Below are 15,287 nucleotides of genomic sequence, written 5' to 3'. Positions count from 1 at the left end.
CATAACACGTCTAGTAAGAAGCAAGTTGTTCTAAAAAGTTTTGAGGTGTAACTGGTATGAAAATGCTGATGTTTAATTCTTCTCTTTCGTCTTCCTTAGGTACTTTTAGGCTGAAATATGCTCCTCCATCTGAAAGTCTTGACTCCACAGACTGATATTTTATCTGGCAAGAAAATACTGTAAGCCATGGAGATATAAGGAGATTGAAATACAAAACTGAGACGTCCAGTTGCTGTTAAGCTTAATGTATTTTTTAATCCAAAGGTGCTTTACTTTATTAGACTAGGTAGAAAATCTAGCTTAGGGGTGCATCAAACCCATTTTTGATTGCCAAATTCAAGCTTGGATCTTGTCGTTGGAACTTCTCACTACGTGTCATAGGACTGATGCGTACTGGAGGGATGGTGGAGCTGGCCAGCTGCATTTTCTGTTGCAAGTACGACATCCTATGTATTTTTTTGCTGGAGAATGTTGCCATATTTGGACTTTCTAAGATGAAACGTCTCACTCCAGGGCAGCTACATTCTGAAGTGAAAGCTGGAGGTCGAAGGTAGGAGCGGCCGTTCGCCAGAAGGACTTTGGCACCCCTGGGCTAGGTAAAATGTCTACTTTTTTTCAAAAGTGATCAGGCACTAATCTCTGGGATTTTTAAGGATTGCACTACAGAAGAATGTAAAACTCTTCAAGCTTTCTGCACTTTTAGCAGACAGTGTCACTCTGAGACCAGTGCAAGAGGCAAAGAAGTTCCAACTTTTAAAAATTGGCACCAGCAGGCTATGTGACTTACTACACAATAAAAATCTTAAATAAGTCTCTCCTTTCCCTTCCAAAAGAACACACATGGCAGTTTCGGTTCCTTCTGGAAACAAACTTATGCTTCATTGTCTCACTTATTGCTAGATAGTGCTGGGTTACCAGCAGTGGAATAAACTTAGTTTCCAAGGGTCCAAGTCCCAGAGACTCCAGAGTCATAAAGGCTTCAAGGATATTTTCCGGTAATACACAACCAACCTTTACGTCCTGTTACTGTATATAGGTCTCTTTCACAGAAACCTTATTATTCTGCTTTTGTAAATGAATTTTAAACCATCCTAAAAATGAACTCTGACAGCAGAGTTTGTAAGCTTTTGCTTTACTTTATATAAAAAAACCTTTGACTCCTACCCCAAGGCTTTTGCTACAGGATTCAAGAGTGGTAGAAGTCAAACATGTAAAAGGTAGTAAACTTCATTATTATCAAGACTTTGAAGGATTTATTGTCAGCCTCCTTCGTTGCAATAGATTGTAGATGACTAGCTTTGGTGTTAACTACTTAGCGTACATAATTTGTGGATGACAAATCTAAATTAGGACTTGAGAGGAAGCCAAACAAATCTTGGACTGCTAATTTGAAACGGTTTGGTTCTGTCTTGTTGAAAGAAGATACTAATCCTCATGGCTCACCCAAGGAATTTGACACCATGAAATGGGTGAGGCCTCCTCTTTAAAACATGTGTGACATAGAGATATTTGCATAATGTAATTTGGAAGACACTTTTAAAGTCTGAAGCCTTGTTTACACTTGGAGATTATTTCTTACACCAATTTAAACCACACCAGGATGGGATAGTATTTGTAGTGCTGCAGCTTATTTTGACTTGAAAATGAGAAAAGTCATATCAGTGAAAGAGGTTTTAAAGTCGTGCAGAGCTGCTCGAAGGAAATCAGGCCTTAGCAATGAAACATCAGTGTGAGTCGTTAGTGCGGTAGCTTGACAGTCAAGACCTTCCTGGACCATGGTAATGGGAAAGAAATGTTCTGGGCCATCCTTCGGTCCCGTTTTCTGAAGGAGGGCAGTCATCAGCTTCACCAGCGAGGCAACCACTGCTGGTCAGGACAGGGATAGAAGAGCATCACTAGAGAGGCATTGTAACCCRAGATGGCAAGAAACCAGACTTGGAACCAAACTTAGTCCAGGTAGCTATTTGGAGGTCATACAGTTTTTGGCTTCATGGAAACCAAAGTCTAAATTTGTGTAACATTTGGTTTAAAAAAAAAAAAAAAGTTATTTCTATGCAATGAAAAAATTTCAGATTTGTGTATTCTCAACCCAGTTCACACTACACACAGTATTACATACACTGTTGCAATGCTTACGTTTGCTCCGCCTGTGTTTTGAGGAGGTTACCTGTATTGTACTGAACAACTTTCAGACCTGTAACACTAAAGTGATGAAAACTGACAATGCAATTTACTTTGCCTTAATGAGCTTGAGACAATGGTAGGAACAATCTGTCATACTGTATCATGTTGAAGGAAATGTGTGGTTTTCACTTACGATGTTTACTCTTTACAGCTTTGAGGGTCTCTCCAGTGGCCTGGAACATGTGCTGAAAGCCAAACTTTAACATTTTTTCACTTTTTTTAAACAATATTTTAAAACTGAATTGTATTTAAATAAACTGTATTTCAACACACATGCAAGTGTTAAAACCCTTTCTCAAAATAGCAAAAATCAACAGCAAAAAAAAAACCCAACCCATTTTCTATACTAGTTGCATTTTGTTTTAATGCCCAGGCTGGGAACRTAGTCTTGTCAAATATTCATCACAAAGTCAGAACTGTAACAAAAGGACTATAGAATTGAACTTCTGTCCAGCAAACTTCTTGAAAAAACTGTTTCATTCCTATCTTCAGAGCTTTCTTTGGGATTGTTTCCTTTGTGTGAAGTTAAGGCTGATGTTTCTTAAAGTGGCTTATGTGTACTTATAGGTAACATTTTTAAGTGGTGAAGTCTGATTTTAGACTAAGTTCAAATTCAGAAGTCTTGAGTACCTTAAAGCAGCATGRGTTTAATACAGAACTGTTTGATGAGCCAGCACCAGTTACAGAGCCTTCCCTAAATCAAAGTGAGTTGTGGCTTCAGATCTGCTAGTGAACGCTGTTCACTTTGTACCAAGAACAACCAAAGTGGGTAAGTCTAAACAGAGCACTTTAGTTCCATAAAATAATCCTTGATCTGTGTTTAGAAGGCACAAATCCATCTTTTCTCCCCCCTCAAAAGAAGGCAGCTTGCTTTAATATAGTAGTTCCAGCTTCAGTAGCTGAAAGAACCAGTTCTTTAAACCTATTTTTATATATTGAAAGATGGAGATTTCAAAGTATGCTATTTATTCGTATCTTTGTCCTAAAAATATAAAAAGGATTTGTTCTCAGAGTGGCTTTCACTGTGGAATAAAAATGATTTTTAAAAATGTAAGACAAGGGAATCCCAAGTCATTTCCCTGCAGGGGCACAGAGACATTTCAGGGATGAGGCTTCCTTTGGTGGAGTAAGTGATGTGCAGTGCAGTTTCAGCGGGATTTTCCACTTGGAAGTGGTGGTGGTGGAAATGCCAGAAATAGAATGGAATTTCCAGCAAACGCCTCATCACACTAGTCCGTAAATTAAACCGCAATAGTATGTCCTGTTTGACACTAAACAGTAGGAGATTGAACAAGGAAGACTCATTTTAGCAAGCAAGGTATTGATCACAGATTTCCATAATAATTTTCCGTAAAAGAACACGTGAAGCTTCACTGTTAGTGAAACTTTTTAAATCRCGTATATATCCCAGTCATTAAACCTTGGCAAATTAAGCAACAAAGTTCCAAAATTAACTGTCTAATTAYCAGACCTTTACCATTACCTCACATTTAGTATCGTGCTATTTCTCGCTGGCAAGCTTCAGAGTGAAGGTACTCAGAAGAAAACGTAGGTTGTGGTATTCGGCAGAGCAACTAGGTTAACGCTCCGCCCCGAAAAATAAGGCATGACCAGACCCCCCTGCATATAGTTAGCTGTTTATTTTTAACGTCATCAGGCCCAAAGGAGGTTTCTTAGAGGTCACAGGCCCTCGGAGCTGGGGATTTGGGGTAGCCTAGAGCTCCTGTCAAAGGAGCTGGAAGTGGGCAAACCTTGATAGAAATCAATGCAACTAAGCACTTGCAATAGCGTAGAAAACTATTTTGCTGGTTGAGGCCGAAGGTAAATGTAGCTACAGTAATCCTAACCAAGACCCATAACTTAAATCTGTTGTAACAAACCCTTGGAACTACCTGTTTGCTCTCTTAAATTCTTACATAAGCAAGAAACGTGTTGGTACTGAAGCAGAAAGCAAATCCTGTGTGTTTTCAAGTGCAGATTAACAGCTTCTCTTGGACATAACTTTCCACTAGGAATGAAGGAAACTCCTGCTCCCATTTGAGCCATTTCTTTTACTTCAGTCAATTCTAGTATTACAAATTGTGCATGTAACTTTATAAATATTTTAAATAGTTTTGTAAATATTTAATATTCAGCTAATTTGATTTTGAATTGTAAATGTCAAGTATTCTGGTATTGGGATTTTTATGTTTTATTATACTTTGTTAAAAGTAAAATTGTACATTTTTAGAATGTTTTTATCTGAGTAAATTTAATGTATGGAAAATAAAGAGTTAAACAGAATCCCTCAAGAATTATTTATTTATTTTATAGGGGCTTCATCCCTTTTGGGCCTTCTCCAGCTTGGCCATTGCCAGGGACTTTTTTTATTCCCTTTATTACTTTTGCGCTCTCTCCACCCACAGACATCTGCTAGTGAATCAGAGCTGTTGCAGTGCTTGCAATTGCTCTCCACCAGTTGAGTCAGCTCCTGGCTAAGCCCAGCTGCTCTGAAAGGGTTCAGGTTTGCTTCTTCTTGTTGTTTCAAGAGCTGCCATGGCCCAAGTGTTGCTGCACCAAGGCCCAGCAGTCTGCCTGATGTTACAGGGAAGGAGAGGGTGTAGGGATCAGTAGGGATCGGGATGAGCAGGGAAGCTTTGTGCTCCGTTCTGCTGGAACACTGCAGCTGAGCCTCAGGGCTCTGGCTAGTCCATCCCTAAGAAGGACATTGGCACTGACAGCAAAGGGAGATACAATTCCGAGTAAGCACCRGGAATTGCTAACTCCTGTTCTTAAACCTTGTCTCCAGTGACCTGCAGTCAATTCCTGATGAGCACAAAGTCCAGCTCTTGAAAGGAAGCGCATTAGAAGTCTGCCGCTGGGATGACGTTGGTACAGTAGGAACAGAAACAGATAATACAGGGTATCAGAACATGTCAGTGCACAGGCAGCTCCCAGTCCTTTCATTAAAGGGAGTAACATCCATCTAGAGATTAGAACTGCTTTAGAGGGCCATTACACCTGTAATTCCTCCTTCCAGATAGTGAAAACTCCCATCTAGTGCTAATACTGCTAATCAGTATTAAAGGTTTCAGCACAAGTGCCTAATCTTTGTCAGCAGGACCTAGTTCACTGCCTTGTGTGCTTTGAAACAGGTGGAGTTAAACATTTGTAGAGAACAGCACAGGGAGGTCTAAGAAAGCTGTCTGTAAATAACCACACAAGCCATAATTAAGTTGGGATGTAATCCATCCATATCAGCACTGTATTAATTTTAAAAAAGCAACATTTGTACAGGAATATCAGTCAATCACGTCGTAATTACAAGTATGGTTGTCAGTTATGAGTTAAACAATTTCTTACACAAAACTAAACATAGGACAAGCTGCATTTAAAAGTTTACATTGAAGTAAAAACACAACATTAAAAAATTTGAAGTAAGCATTGTGAACAAGATGCATGCAAAGAGGTGTAAATAGGTACAAATTGTACACCTTATTGAGCTAGAGTGCCAAGACGCAGTAGTATTGCTTCTTTTTCCCCCATTATAGTAAGTTAGCTTCCAGTAACAGATGTAGTTAGTTCACAGACACATAATATACAAGAGTAATCTCATCCTGCTACACTTCACTTTACAACAACTCGAGAGGAAAAACACATATCCCACTAGATACCTTTCCTCTGCACAGGTTGCCTCCCTACGCAGCACAGTAGTAACACTAAGATTTTTCAAACCCCATGCAAGTGGCAGGAAACTTCAGTGATGGAATAGTCATTTGTTCGAATCTCAACAGCAACTCCCGGACGTGGGCTGCTTTTAAAAGCAGTTCTCCCTGACCCCATTGGTGATGACATGCAAAACATGACAGACTAGTTAGGCAGTTTGGATTCTTATTTCCAATAGCATGTTTGAATCCAACGTTCAGCATGAAGGTGTGTAAAACAAAGAAGTTCACCAGCTCACACTGGAGGGCTTGGATGCAGCTGCACCGCTGAACAGATGGGGCAGAAACTGAGAACAGGTGGCATTGCAAAGATCATGAACCTTGCGGGCACTGCTCCTTTCTCAAATTGCACTAGCCTGCTTTGCAACTGGCTGCATCTATCACGACAGCCTTGTGCACTGGCAGTAGTTTCCTTGACTACCTTCTCCCAGCAAATTCTCTGCTGGGCAAGAGAACGACAAACCTTTGGGCCAGGAGGGATGGTCTTTCGGAAGCRAGCCTGTATGAAGAACGGTGTTTCACTGAACACGCAGGCATTGGAAATTCTTAACAGACTGGAGTTTATTTGAACATTACCTGTCCMGGTGTGTATTTTACAGTTAACATCCTAAAACTACAATAAAGCTGTGGTGTTTGGTATGAGTATTTCAGAAACTGGCACCATTTCTAAGTTAGCGGTACCAACAAAAAAAAAAAAGTCAGGAAAACAAAAGGAGTTGCACTCCCCCATCTCACCCCAAGTGCTTGCCTTAACTCACTGCAGGACTGACAAATCTCACCGAACTGCAGCAGACAAATCTCCACTTTGGAACGTTAAACGTATTGGCTCTCACTAGAAGCCTTCCCATAAAAAAAAACCCAAAAAACGAACAAAAAAGCTTTAAGGAATCATAGGGAGCTTTTCCAGAAAACTGTCACATGAAACACTTGAGCTCCTCACCGGTGCCTGTTTGCCTGTTAAAGTCAATTGAGTGTCCCTTTATTTGCAATCGACACATGCACAACTGGGTTCCATTCATCGAGTCCAGAAATGTAAATGTGCCTGTGTGGAATATTACAGCAGGTTTTCAAAGCTGGAGGTGCTCGTCTGTACTGTTTAATATTCACAAACAAGGCAAGGTAAGATGAGACACCTGCTAAAGCAAGACTATGCTAAGGTACTGAGAGCATAGGTGACATCCGTTTCTTTTCCCTGGGGTGTGCGTGGGGAAGGATGGGGGTGATGGCCAAGGGTAAACCAAAATCCTAGGCTAGAAGCCACTCGCATCTTAGACAGAAGATTGCACTCCGAAAGTCTCCTGAGAGGCGTACACCATGTACAGGAATCCATCCTCGTCCTTTTCACTCTCGTACACCTCGGATATGGGCGTGGAAACGCTCACCATGCTGTGTCCGTTCACCAGCAGGAAGAACGCCTGGTTGGAGTTCAGCTGCAGGCGTCGCCTGTTGGAGGAAGGTTGGGGAAGGGAGGGAGGGAGGAAGGAGTTTCACAGTGAGGACAACGCATTTCCACACGGCTTTAACAGAGGCTTGTTGACAGGAGGCAAAACAAAGTCCTCCACCACTAAAAGCTGTAAGATGTCCCCACCAAAGCAGCCCTGCCACTAGAAAAAGCATTTGGTTCCCACCCCAAGACCATATTCAGTTTGCCATTTCCCCAGTGCGATCTACTAAATCTTACCAATTACTCCAGTCAAATGCATCTACTCCGCTGACAAAAGCCCCTATTACACTGGAACAAAACAGGCTAAACTCCAGAAGGGCATTAAACTGAAGTGAAAAGAAAAAGGTATTGCCGGCCAGGATGATGCTGGGGCACTGGGATTATCCCTGTATTACTAGCAAAACATGCARGGCCTAAAGGACCTGTGGCTTGCAATTTAGCTAGATGGCATCTCACTGGAATCAAGTGAGATTTAAACCCAGACTGACCTTGGGATATCCATGTGAACTCAGGGGGAGGGAGAACTGGCAGAGCTTCCACTCTGAGGCCCTGGACCTTTTAAACTCACTTTGTCACCAGCTCTGTAACAGCCCACATTTAACCTTTGGAGTGTCTTGCCCCCTTCCCTCCTCCCTCGCGGGAGGAGCATCGTGGGAACAGCCAAGAGCGCCGGACTTTACAAACTGCAGGTCAGAGTAAACGTCTGTTAGGTGTTTTCCTTGGATCGTTTGCTTTGATCTGGGGGAAACATATACTTCTGCTAAACTTCCTACTGCAAATTGGGTTTGCAGGTAGGAGCTCACTTACTTCGCAAGCCAAGTAAACAACGGAAATTCAGCTATGTGCAGGTGCAAGAGCAGAGGGTGCTGTCTGTGAGCGCACTGTGGGTTCAGACCCCCAGATCCGAGGGTTGCAGGGCAGCGAATCCCAGGCATGTTACAAAATGAGGACTGATTTATCGTAACACAAGCATTTTGACATGGGCTGAGCCAGAYGCGTAGAGCTCCTCGCTTCATCCTTCCCTGAACAGACTAACTTGTGCAGCACAAGCTAGTCCTTTTACGACACAGAGGAAAGGCCAAAGTCTTATGAAAACACTAATGATGTGAAACAACCCACAAGCCCACCGAATAAAGCAGGAAAAGCACGTGCTTGTTTTTGCTGATATGCTCCAAATGAAGGCAATGAGCACAGAACAACATAAGGGAGACAGGGTGTTTGTGTGCTGCCCTTCTGCTCCCGTTCTGGAACAGTGGTCACGACCGAGCCTGCTTCATTTGAGGTATGGAATATTTCCCTGCCTAATTTGGGGAGGAGGGAGACAGGCAGGGCAGAAGAAAGAAAACCCAGCAGACTAGAAGAGCTTCCCTGCCAATTCCACACTCTGCTGAGGGGCTGCAGCAGCTGGAAACAAGCATTTCTTGAGCTCGCCAGCCACAGCCCAGGAAAAGACTATTCCAAAACCAAGCTCTAATCACTCCAGACAGCAGGCTGAGAGACAGCAGCAGCTCTCTGAGGGCTTGGAAGGACAGGCCTCACTGCATGCAGGAGCTGCCCGAGAACCAAGTCCAGCTCATACCAAGTTGCCTATTAACCGCAAAGCCGAAGGAAAAAAGGTGAGGGAAAAATCTTTCAATTTGCTGTTCAACCTTTTTGCCCAAGGGCTTTAATGTTCCTTAGAAATTCTGGAAGACTCAAGCAATCTGGTTCCTGCTTCTAGCACTCTATCTCACTTTCTTACTCATGTAAGAGCTGGGATTTGTTTAGATAAGTCAGAGAGTTCTCATTTTTTACAGCCTGGGCCCTCCAAGAACCAGCTCCTTGGTACACCGTGACCAATGAAAAGCAAACTCCGGTTTGCTTTTGACTTCCAAGTTTACCACTTGAGAACTCTTACTAATCGAATACTGCCTTTGACACGAAGCCAGGAGAAAGCCACTTCCAGCAGAATTTCTGACCACAATTTCAGACCACACAGCTTCCCCTTCAGGGTTAGTTCTCCATTGCCTTTCCTTGTAAGCAAACCCCAAGCACAGGAGTGGAGCACTACCCAAGCCACAGTCTGTGCAAACAGCTGGGACAAGGAAGACACTGGTTTGAACATGTGTTTTTCAGGCCTCAACACTGTCATTTAGGGTAACCTCATTTCATGATCAAAGGATGCCAACATTAACCCTAAGCAACAGCTTGCAGCTCTGGCTACGAGCCCAAACTCCCCCCCCAGGGGGTGGGGAGAGGCAGGCACTCCAGAGGGGAACTCCCAGGCAGAACACCAAGAAGGCATCCTAAAACTGCCAGACAGAGACCACCGGGGCCCTCGGCCAGAAGCACCCATGTTAGCTTGGATTTACAGCCCCAAATTCCCCCCTACATTCCTGGAAATAGTTTATTTTCCAAAGAAATAATGTAACAGCTCGGTTCTTTTCAGACATGGCTAAGGAGTTGGCGGTACCTGCTTTAGTTACAGGCTGCTAGTGCATACACAGAAAACTGGAGGCTACTGTTCACCTCCATCTCCTACAAGAGTAGCTGCAGGTAACCGATTCTATCTTTTCGTTTGCTGTACAGGGTTTTGAATCTCTCCGAAGCTCAAGTTAGATCCTACGTTGGTCAGACACAACACCATAATAATTATACCTACTACATGAAAATGTAGTTGTTTTGTTTCAAAGCTATTTATATCCCTACTCCTTTCTCATATGGAAASAGCTGTTATGTGCATCAGCAGAAGGCTCTTTATACAAGTAAACCCACTTCAACACCAGGGCTGTGCCAACAAAGCCCAAGGAACTGCACCCTATCATGAACTTATCCTAGTGATACCACGCACTAGTTAAATGAGTTTTCCATTTAAAGAGTTCCCAAAATTATACAGCAGCTATGGAATTAACAAAGATTCATTACTTTGATGCAGCATATACTGAAATCACAGCATACTACCTGATAATTTTGATTAGCTCACTCATGTTGACATGATCTGGAACCAGGAACTTAGTCTTATCCAGAACTGGAAGCTGTTTCTCCCCCTTGTACCTTTCAATAATCACCTGAAAAGAAACAAAAAGCATAAGATGAGAGGCAGAAGTGCCATGGTCCCCTCACCCCCCCCCCCACATATTTTAAATGCAGAAATGTGGAAGCATTTATGCTAAACTCCATTTTACTTCATTTGTGAAAGCACCATCTCAAATTTAAAACGGAACAGTTATCTTCATCTGCCCCTCTCGTTCTGTTTGTAAGACTCCCTGCATGAAGGGGGAAGAAACAGGAATTCAGCAACACACTCATTCACAGCTTCAGTACAGTTTTAGAACTGTCATATTGCTGGAATCATTTAGTCTGGCACTGAACTGCCCAGCAACAAGGAAACCCAAGAAAAGATAAAGCACGCTTCCCTAGGAAACAGCACAGTGGCTGACTAGGATGCTTGGGCTGCTAGCGAGGTCTGCAACCTCCAGCAGCTCTCACTAGAATCCCTCCAGTTTCTCCTGGCCATCTCTTCCTAAGAGCCACGGCTCCAGATTACCGCTATTATGTCAGCCTTCCCTAGTTTCTCCAGCGTATTAGAGAAAGCTACTTTTTAAGGGTGTAAAGCCTCAAAGGAAGAATTTCCTCCTCCTTAATCTCAAGATAGCAAGCCCCTATAGGAACCAGTAATTCTGTCAAGATTATTATGTAGTAACTACTTAATTCATGAGGAAATTGTAGATTTGCCAATGTAAGTAGCACCCTGCCCAGCAACTGTATATAGTTTCTGCTTTTAAGAAAAGATCTCAGAATTCATGATCTCTGTTTCTGCAGCCATGTGGGTTTTGTTGTTTTTAAATCCACAGTAACTATGTGACACCATTTGCTTGGAAGGGACTTAGATCATTTCCATGCTCACGGGGTCTGACTGTGTTGATATTCAAAAGTTGCACAGGTGAAGAGATAACAGGGCAGTTTAATTATATCAAGGAAAGACTTCTTTAAACCATTTTAAATAAATGCTGACTAATTCTGGGGAAAAAAAATCCCCTATTTTTAAGAGGTAGACCATAAACAAAGGATAATATTTCCAACAGCAAAATGAAGGACAGTGACAGTACAGTTGGGATATGCCATCTAGTGTGACATTGTCCTCTTAACTCATCATTGAGAGCTGCTAATGATAATAATGAGGTAGTGACACTGGCTAGAACATGGACTGGCAAGCACAGCACGGCCGCAAGGATCCCAGCAGGCTACGCCGTGGTTGCAAGTTTGCATCATTGCATCTTCAGCAAGTTGCTTAGGGACCTCTACAGTTTTACTAGTAGCATCTCCAGGGCTGACTTAAAATGAAAGCTAACTCTATGGCTGACTTAAAATGAGAGCTTTGCTGTAAATCAATCGCTTTCAATCTGTGGTCACAGAGCTTGGGGACTACTTCTAAGCAATCTGTGAAAGGTGAAAGAAAAAGCAATCTATTGCCAGGAAACAGATTTGTCAGGAAAGGGCCTTTTGGGAAAACTGCAGAGTCCGGAAAAGACAGAAAATCCCTGCTATAAACTATTACTGTTCCCATGCCCAGCAGCATAGTTACTGGCCAAGCTGCTGCTGCTGCCATTTGAGATGAAGTAGCTTAAACCTAGAGGGTAGCTGAAAACTTTTCAGTTTCCATTTTAAGTGGAGGCAGCAACTGTTTCTGTTAATAAACCTGCACTAGAACTTGAGACAGTTTGCAAGTAGTTTGTGTATCTATAGAAAAGTTTCCACTCACAAAGATCATCAGCTCTCATCGAGAGCTGAAAGCTGAGGCTTCTGACTGAGTTCACCTTTCTGCCTCTCAAGATCTCCCGAGACCTTCCCTATTCCACCAAATGGCCATAGGGACAGTTGCATTTACTGCTTACTGTGGTGACAGCTGCCACGTGACAGCGCACTAATTATGAACCACATTAGYAATATATCACGATCCCTTCCTTTTCCTTCCTAGGATGCTTTATTTCGCATTTGTAATCTCTAGGATGCCATAAAACAAAACTAAGGTTTAGGCAAGTGGTTTGGGGCTGTCCCGTGAAAGAAGACTGACAAGGTGAGGGATGATCTCTGCTCCCAATTATGGGCCACCTCTTTGGGGTGGCCCAGCACAAGTCCTAGCAACCTCCAAGCAAAGATCCGTTTCTTGGAAAGCAAGCGTGTCTGTCTTTCTCAGCATGGATCTTGTATGAAAGCTACATCTGACTCTAAATTACTGTGTACTCTTCCTGGTTATCCCCTGCAGCCTTGTCTTTCAAGGAAGAAAAATATGTCCACTTTTAGGATGAGAAGAGCTGAACACTCAGGAGAATCTCAGAGCTCAGTCTGGGTGTGGCTTTCTTTGAAATTACAGCATGTAACTTCAATACGCAGGAAACTCCATTTCCTCTAGTCACCAGCTAGCACCTTGCTCTATCGCACTGACAGTTGGCTATTGATTTCAGAATGTTTCTGAAGTCCAGGCTTAATGACCCTGACGGGACACATTTTAATTCGGACTCACCAGGTCAGCTCTTTTACAAGCTTCTTACCAGCAAAAAGAACATGAGACCTGAAACTGAGGAGACAAGAACCAGACTTACTGGTATTTTAGTTGGATGTTGATCTCGAATCAGTCGTACATCTTCCACTCTTTGCTCTGCAAGAGATTAAAAAAAAAAAAAAAAAAAAAAGGCTGCTCAAATACTAACATTTAAGGCTGTTATTAACTTGCAGTACCTCTATTCACTGGTGGAGAAATTAAGTAATGAAAGCCACAAAAGCAAATTCAGGCAAAGCAGTTTTCTAAGGGGACAAAATCGGCAAAAGCAAACTCTCCTTTGACTGGTGATACTCCGTTCTTTGACCCAAGATGACAAGTAGTGTATGCACATTGCCTGTGACTCCCTAAAATGTGTTAAAGGAGATGGACCTCCCCCCCACACCTCATTTTCTGCCAACTAAAACAGACATCATAAATKTATGGGATCAAATTACACTATCCAAGTTAATGACTAAATATCCTGTCCTATTTCTACTAGATCCCAGAAGAGGAAGTTGTCAACAATTATTTGAGACCYAAGACTAGCTGAAGCCAGGCAGTATCAGCTTACACTGTTCGTTCTAGTATTACAGAATTACAGTTTTCTATTCTGATTATGCTGCACACATTGTTTCAAGAACTGTTGGTAGGTTTTTGTATACCTAGATATTTCACTGTTATCTGTGCCAGTTTTCAGGAAAAAGTTCATCTCAGACATAAATATTAATAGTACAGATATTATAAACTAGGCTGAAGCACAAGTCAGACCCAAAGTAAACAGACAGAGTTGCTTCTAGAGTCAGTTGCATCTGCTTATACCACATCTGCTTTTGGATTCAATGAACCCAAATTTAATCTCTCCAGTTCCTTTCAGCAGGTTGGGGCTTTCCAGGTCATCTCCATCTATAAACACCTTTCAGAGAGATGATTTAGTGTTGCAGCACAGCTGGAACAAACACCTACCATAGGGAGAGGTGCTGCTCAGGGGAGAGGAAGACCTTAGATCAGCACCGTCGGCCAAACTCATTATTTGTATGCTAATGCGCAGGTCACATTACCTGTCCTGTCATTCAGCAACAACATTACTCACTGTCCATTAGTCCATATGGAGCTCGCGTGCATCAAATACATCTCTGCACCTTTTGTGAGGCAGGTAAGGAAATGCAACTCACGTGAGTCACGGATTTAGGCTGGACATGAATCAAGCAAAACTAAGGCCACGAGCATGTAAAACCTTCAACAGCCTGCAAGACTAAGAGTCTTAAAAGGCTTCAGAATCATCCCCCCACATTTCCTGTTGCTCAAGGCCCTGTGCAGCAAGATGACTTCGAGGCAGGAGCGCAATCCTACTTTAAGCTCGGGGTTTCAGATCTTACAGCACAAGCCACACTCTCCGCAGACTAGAATTAACACTTCAAGGGCAGAGATACTAGTTAATTAAAATACTTTTAATATTAAGCTAACCAGAAACACAAGAGATACAGGGAGTGAATGAGACCAACTGTCAACTCAGCAGACACAGAGAGGTTTTACTAACTTTTCAACTGAAACAGGTTTGTATGTGACAGYGTTGTTCAGCACAACATAGTCCCTGAAGTATGAGGGACATTAAACAGGAGCTAGACAAATCATTGAGATTATTGTTTATGGCATGCTCAAAATCAGGCTTCAGTCAGTCACAGATAAACACTGTTTGCTGACGACATTAGTTGCAGTGGCAACTGCTTGGCTGCCATCCTAGCTGAACTTAATACCTGCAACAGAGGCTGCTGACAGGAGGAGATGGGTCAACAACAGTTTTGGAAGACTCCAAGAAAAGGGCCAGCTTAAACACCGGCTTCATCAGATCAAAACTCTGTCAGCCTCGATGCAGAGAACTGCTCACGTTTAGCAAAAGAGCAAAGGCTGGGGTGGGGAGGGTGGAAAACTGTCTTAAGCAGCTTGACTCCAACCCAAAGACGGAGAGAGAAGAAAAGCCGCATCGATTACTCCCATCAACTGCACCTTACGTAGGGGATTTTATACTTCGAGTGGAAATAGGTCAAGCCACCAGCCCGGGTTGCCCTGGGAGCGTGCCGGCCCACCGCAGCGACACGCACGAGCAGACACCCGAGCGCCTGCGTTTCTTGGGTTCCACCCTCGGCCGGGGAAGAGGTGTTGGCACCGCGCAGCCGAGGCCGCTCTTTCCAGAAGGGGAACTCATCTCATTTCCCCAGCCATCATTACACAGCTCTTTTGGATGCCCGGCCGGCTCCGAATAACGAAGCAGGAGTATGCGCCGGGGTCGCCTGTGACCCCTGGAGCAGGGGATGGGGATGGGGATGGGGATGGGGATGGCCCATCGCGGGCCCGGTTCTTCCTCAGGAGCCGGGGGCCGAGCGGGGGCTCCAGGGGGGCGGCGGGCCTCGCCCCGGCACACGGCGCCGCGAGATGC

At 43.3% G+C, this 15,287-nt stretch overlaps 2 protein-coding genes across 6 annotated transcripts in view; one reads left to right on the top strand and one right to left on the bottom strand.

Moving 5' to 3' along the window:
* Positions 1–4,460, top strand: part of ZCCHC14 (zinc finger CCHC-type containing 14) — a 56,993-nt gene extending 52,533 nt beyond the window's left edge. For 3 of the 4 annotated variants that reach the window (XM_026092062.1, XM_026092063.1, XM_026092064.1), the window contains one exon: positions 100–4,460. In XM_026092062.1, the coding sequence (XP_025947847.1) occupies positions 100–155 (56 nt within the window). In that variant the 3' untranslated portion in view covers positions 156–4,460. The remainder of the gene's footprint in view (positions 1–99) is intronic. The other variant, XR_003257911.1, reaches the window with a different exon arrangement.
* A 934-nt stretch (positions 4,461–5,394) lies between these two features.
* On the bottom strand, positions 5,395–13,965 carry MAP1LC3B (microtubule associated protein 1 light chain 3 beta). 2 transcript variants are annotated; one of them, XM_026092066.1, is made up of 4 exons: positions 13,944–13,965; positions 12,915–12,970; positions 10,273–10,379; positions 5,395–7,331 (listed from the first exon to the last, which is right to left on the bottom strand). In XM_026092066.1, the coding sequence occupies exons 1-4, from the start codon at positions 13,948–13,950 to the stop codon at positions 7,157–7,159; spliced, it is 345 nt and encodes a 114-aa protein (XP_025947851.1). In that variant the 5' UTR covers positions 13,951–13,965; the 3' UTR covers positions 5,395–7,156. The 2 variants fall into 2 exon arrangements, with proteins under 2 accessions (XP_025947851.1, XP_025947850.1); XM_026092065.1 differs by having other exon boundaries at positions 13,912–13,951.
* Between the last annotated feature and the right edge of the window lie 1,322 nt (positions 13,966–15,287).

The sequence above is a fragment of the Apteryx rowi genome, unplaced genomic scaffold, assembly GCF_003343035.1.
Source record: "Apteryx rowi isolate R43461 unplaced genomic scaffold, aptRow1 scaffold_94, whole genome shotgun sequence".
Lineage (NCBI taxonomy): Eukaryota > Metazoa > Chordata > Aves > Apterygiformes > Apterygidae > Apteryx > Apteryx rowi.
The sequence above is the reverse complement of the archived record's forward strand: the minus strand, read 5'-3'. Positions and strand labels throughout refer to the sequence as shown.

Excerpts from the sequence above, each read along its gene's own strand:
- MAP1LC3B (XM_026092065.1), bottom strand. The coding sequence starts at position 13,936 with ATGTTGTTGCTGAATGACAGGACAG. Across the intron at positions 10,380-12,914 it reads AACATCCAACTAAAATACCA|GTGATTATTGAAAGGTACAA; the intron begins GTAAGTCTGGTT and ends GTTTCTTTTCAG. Across the intron at positions 7,332-10,272 it reads GAGCTAATCAAAATTATCAG|GCGACGCCTGCAGCTGAACT; the intron begins GTAGTATGCTGT and ends TTCCTCCAACAG.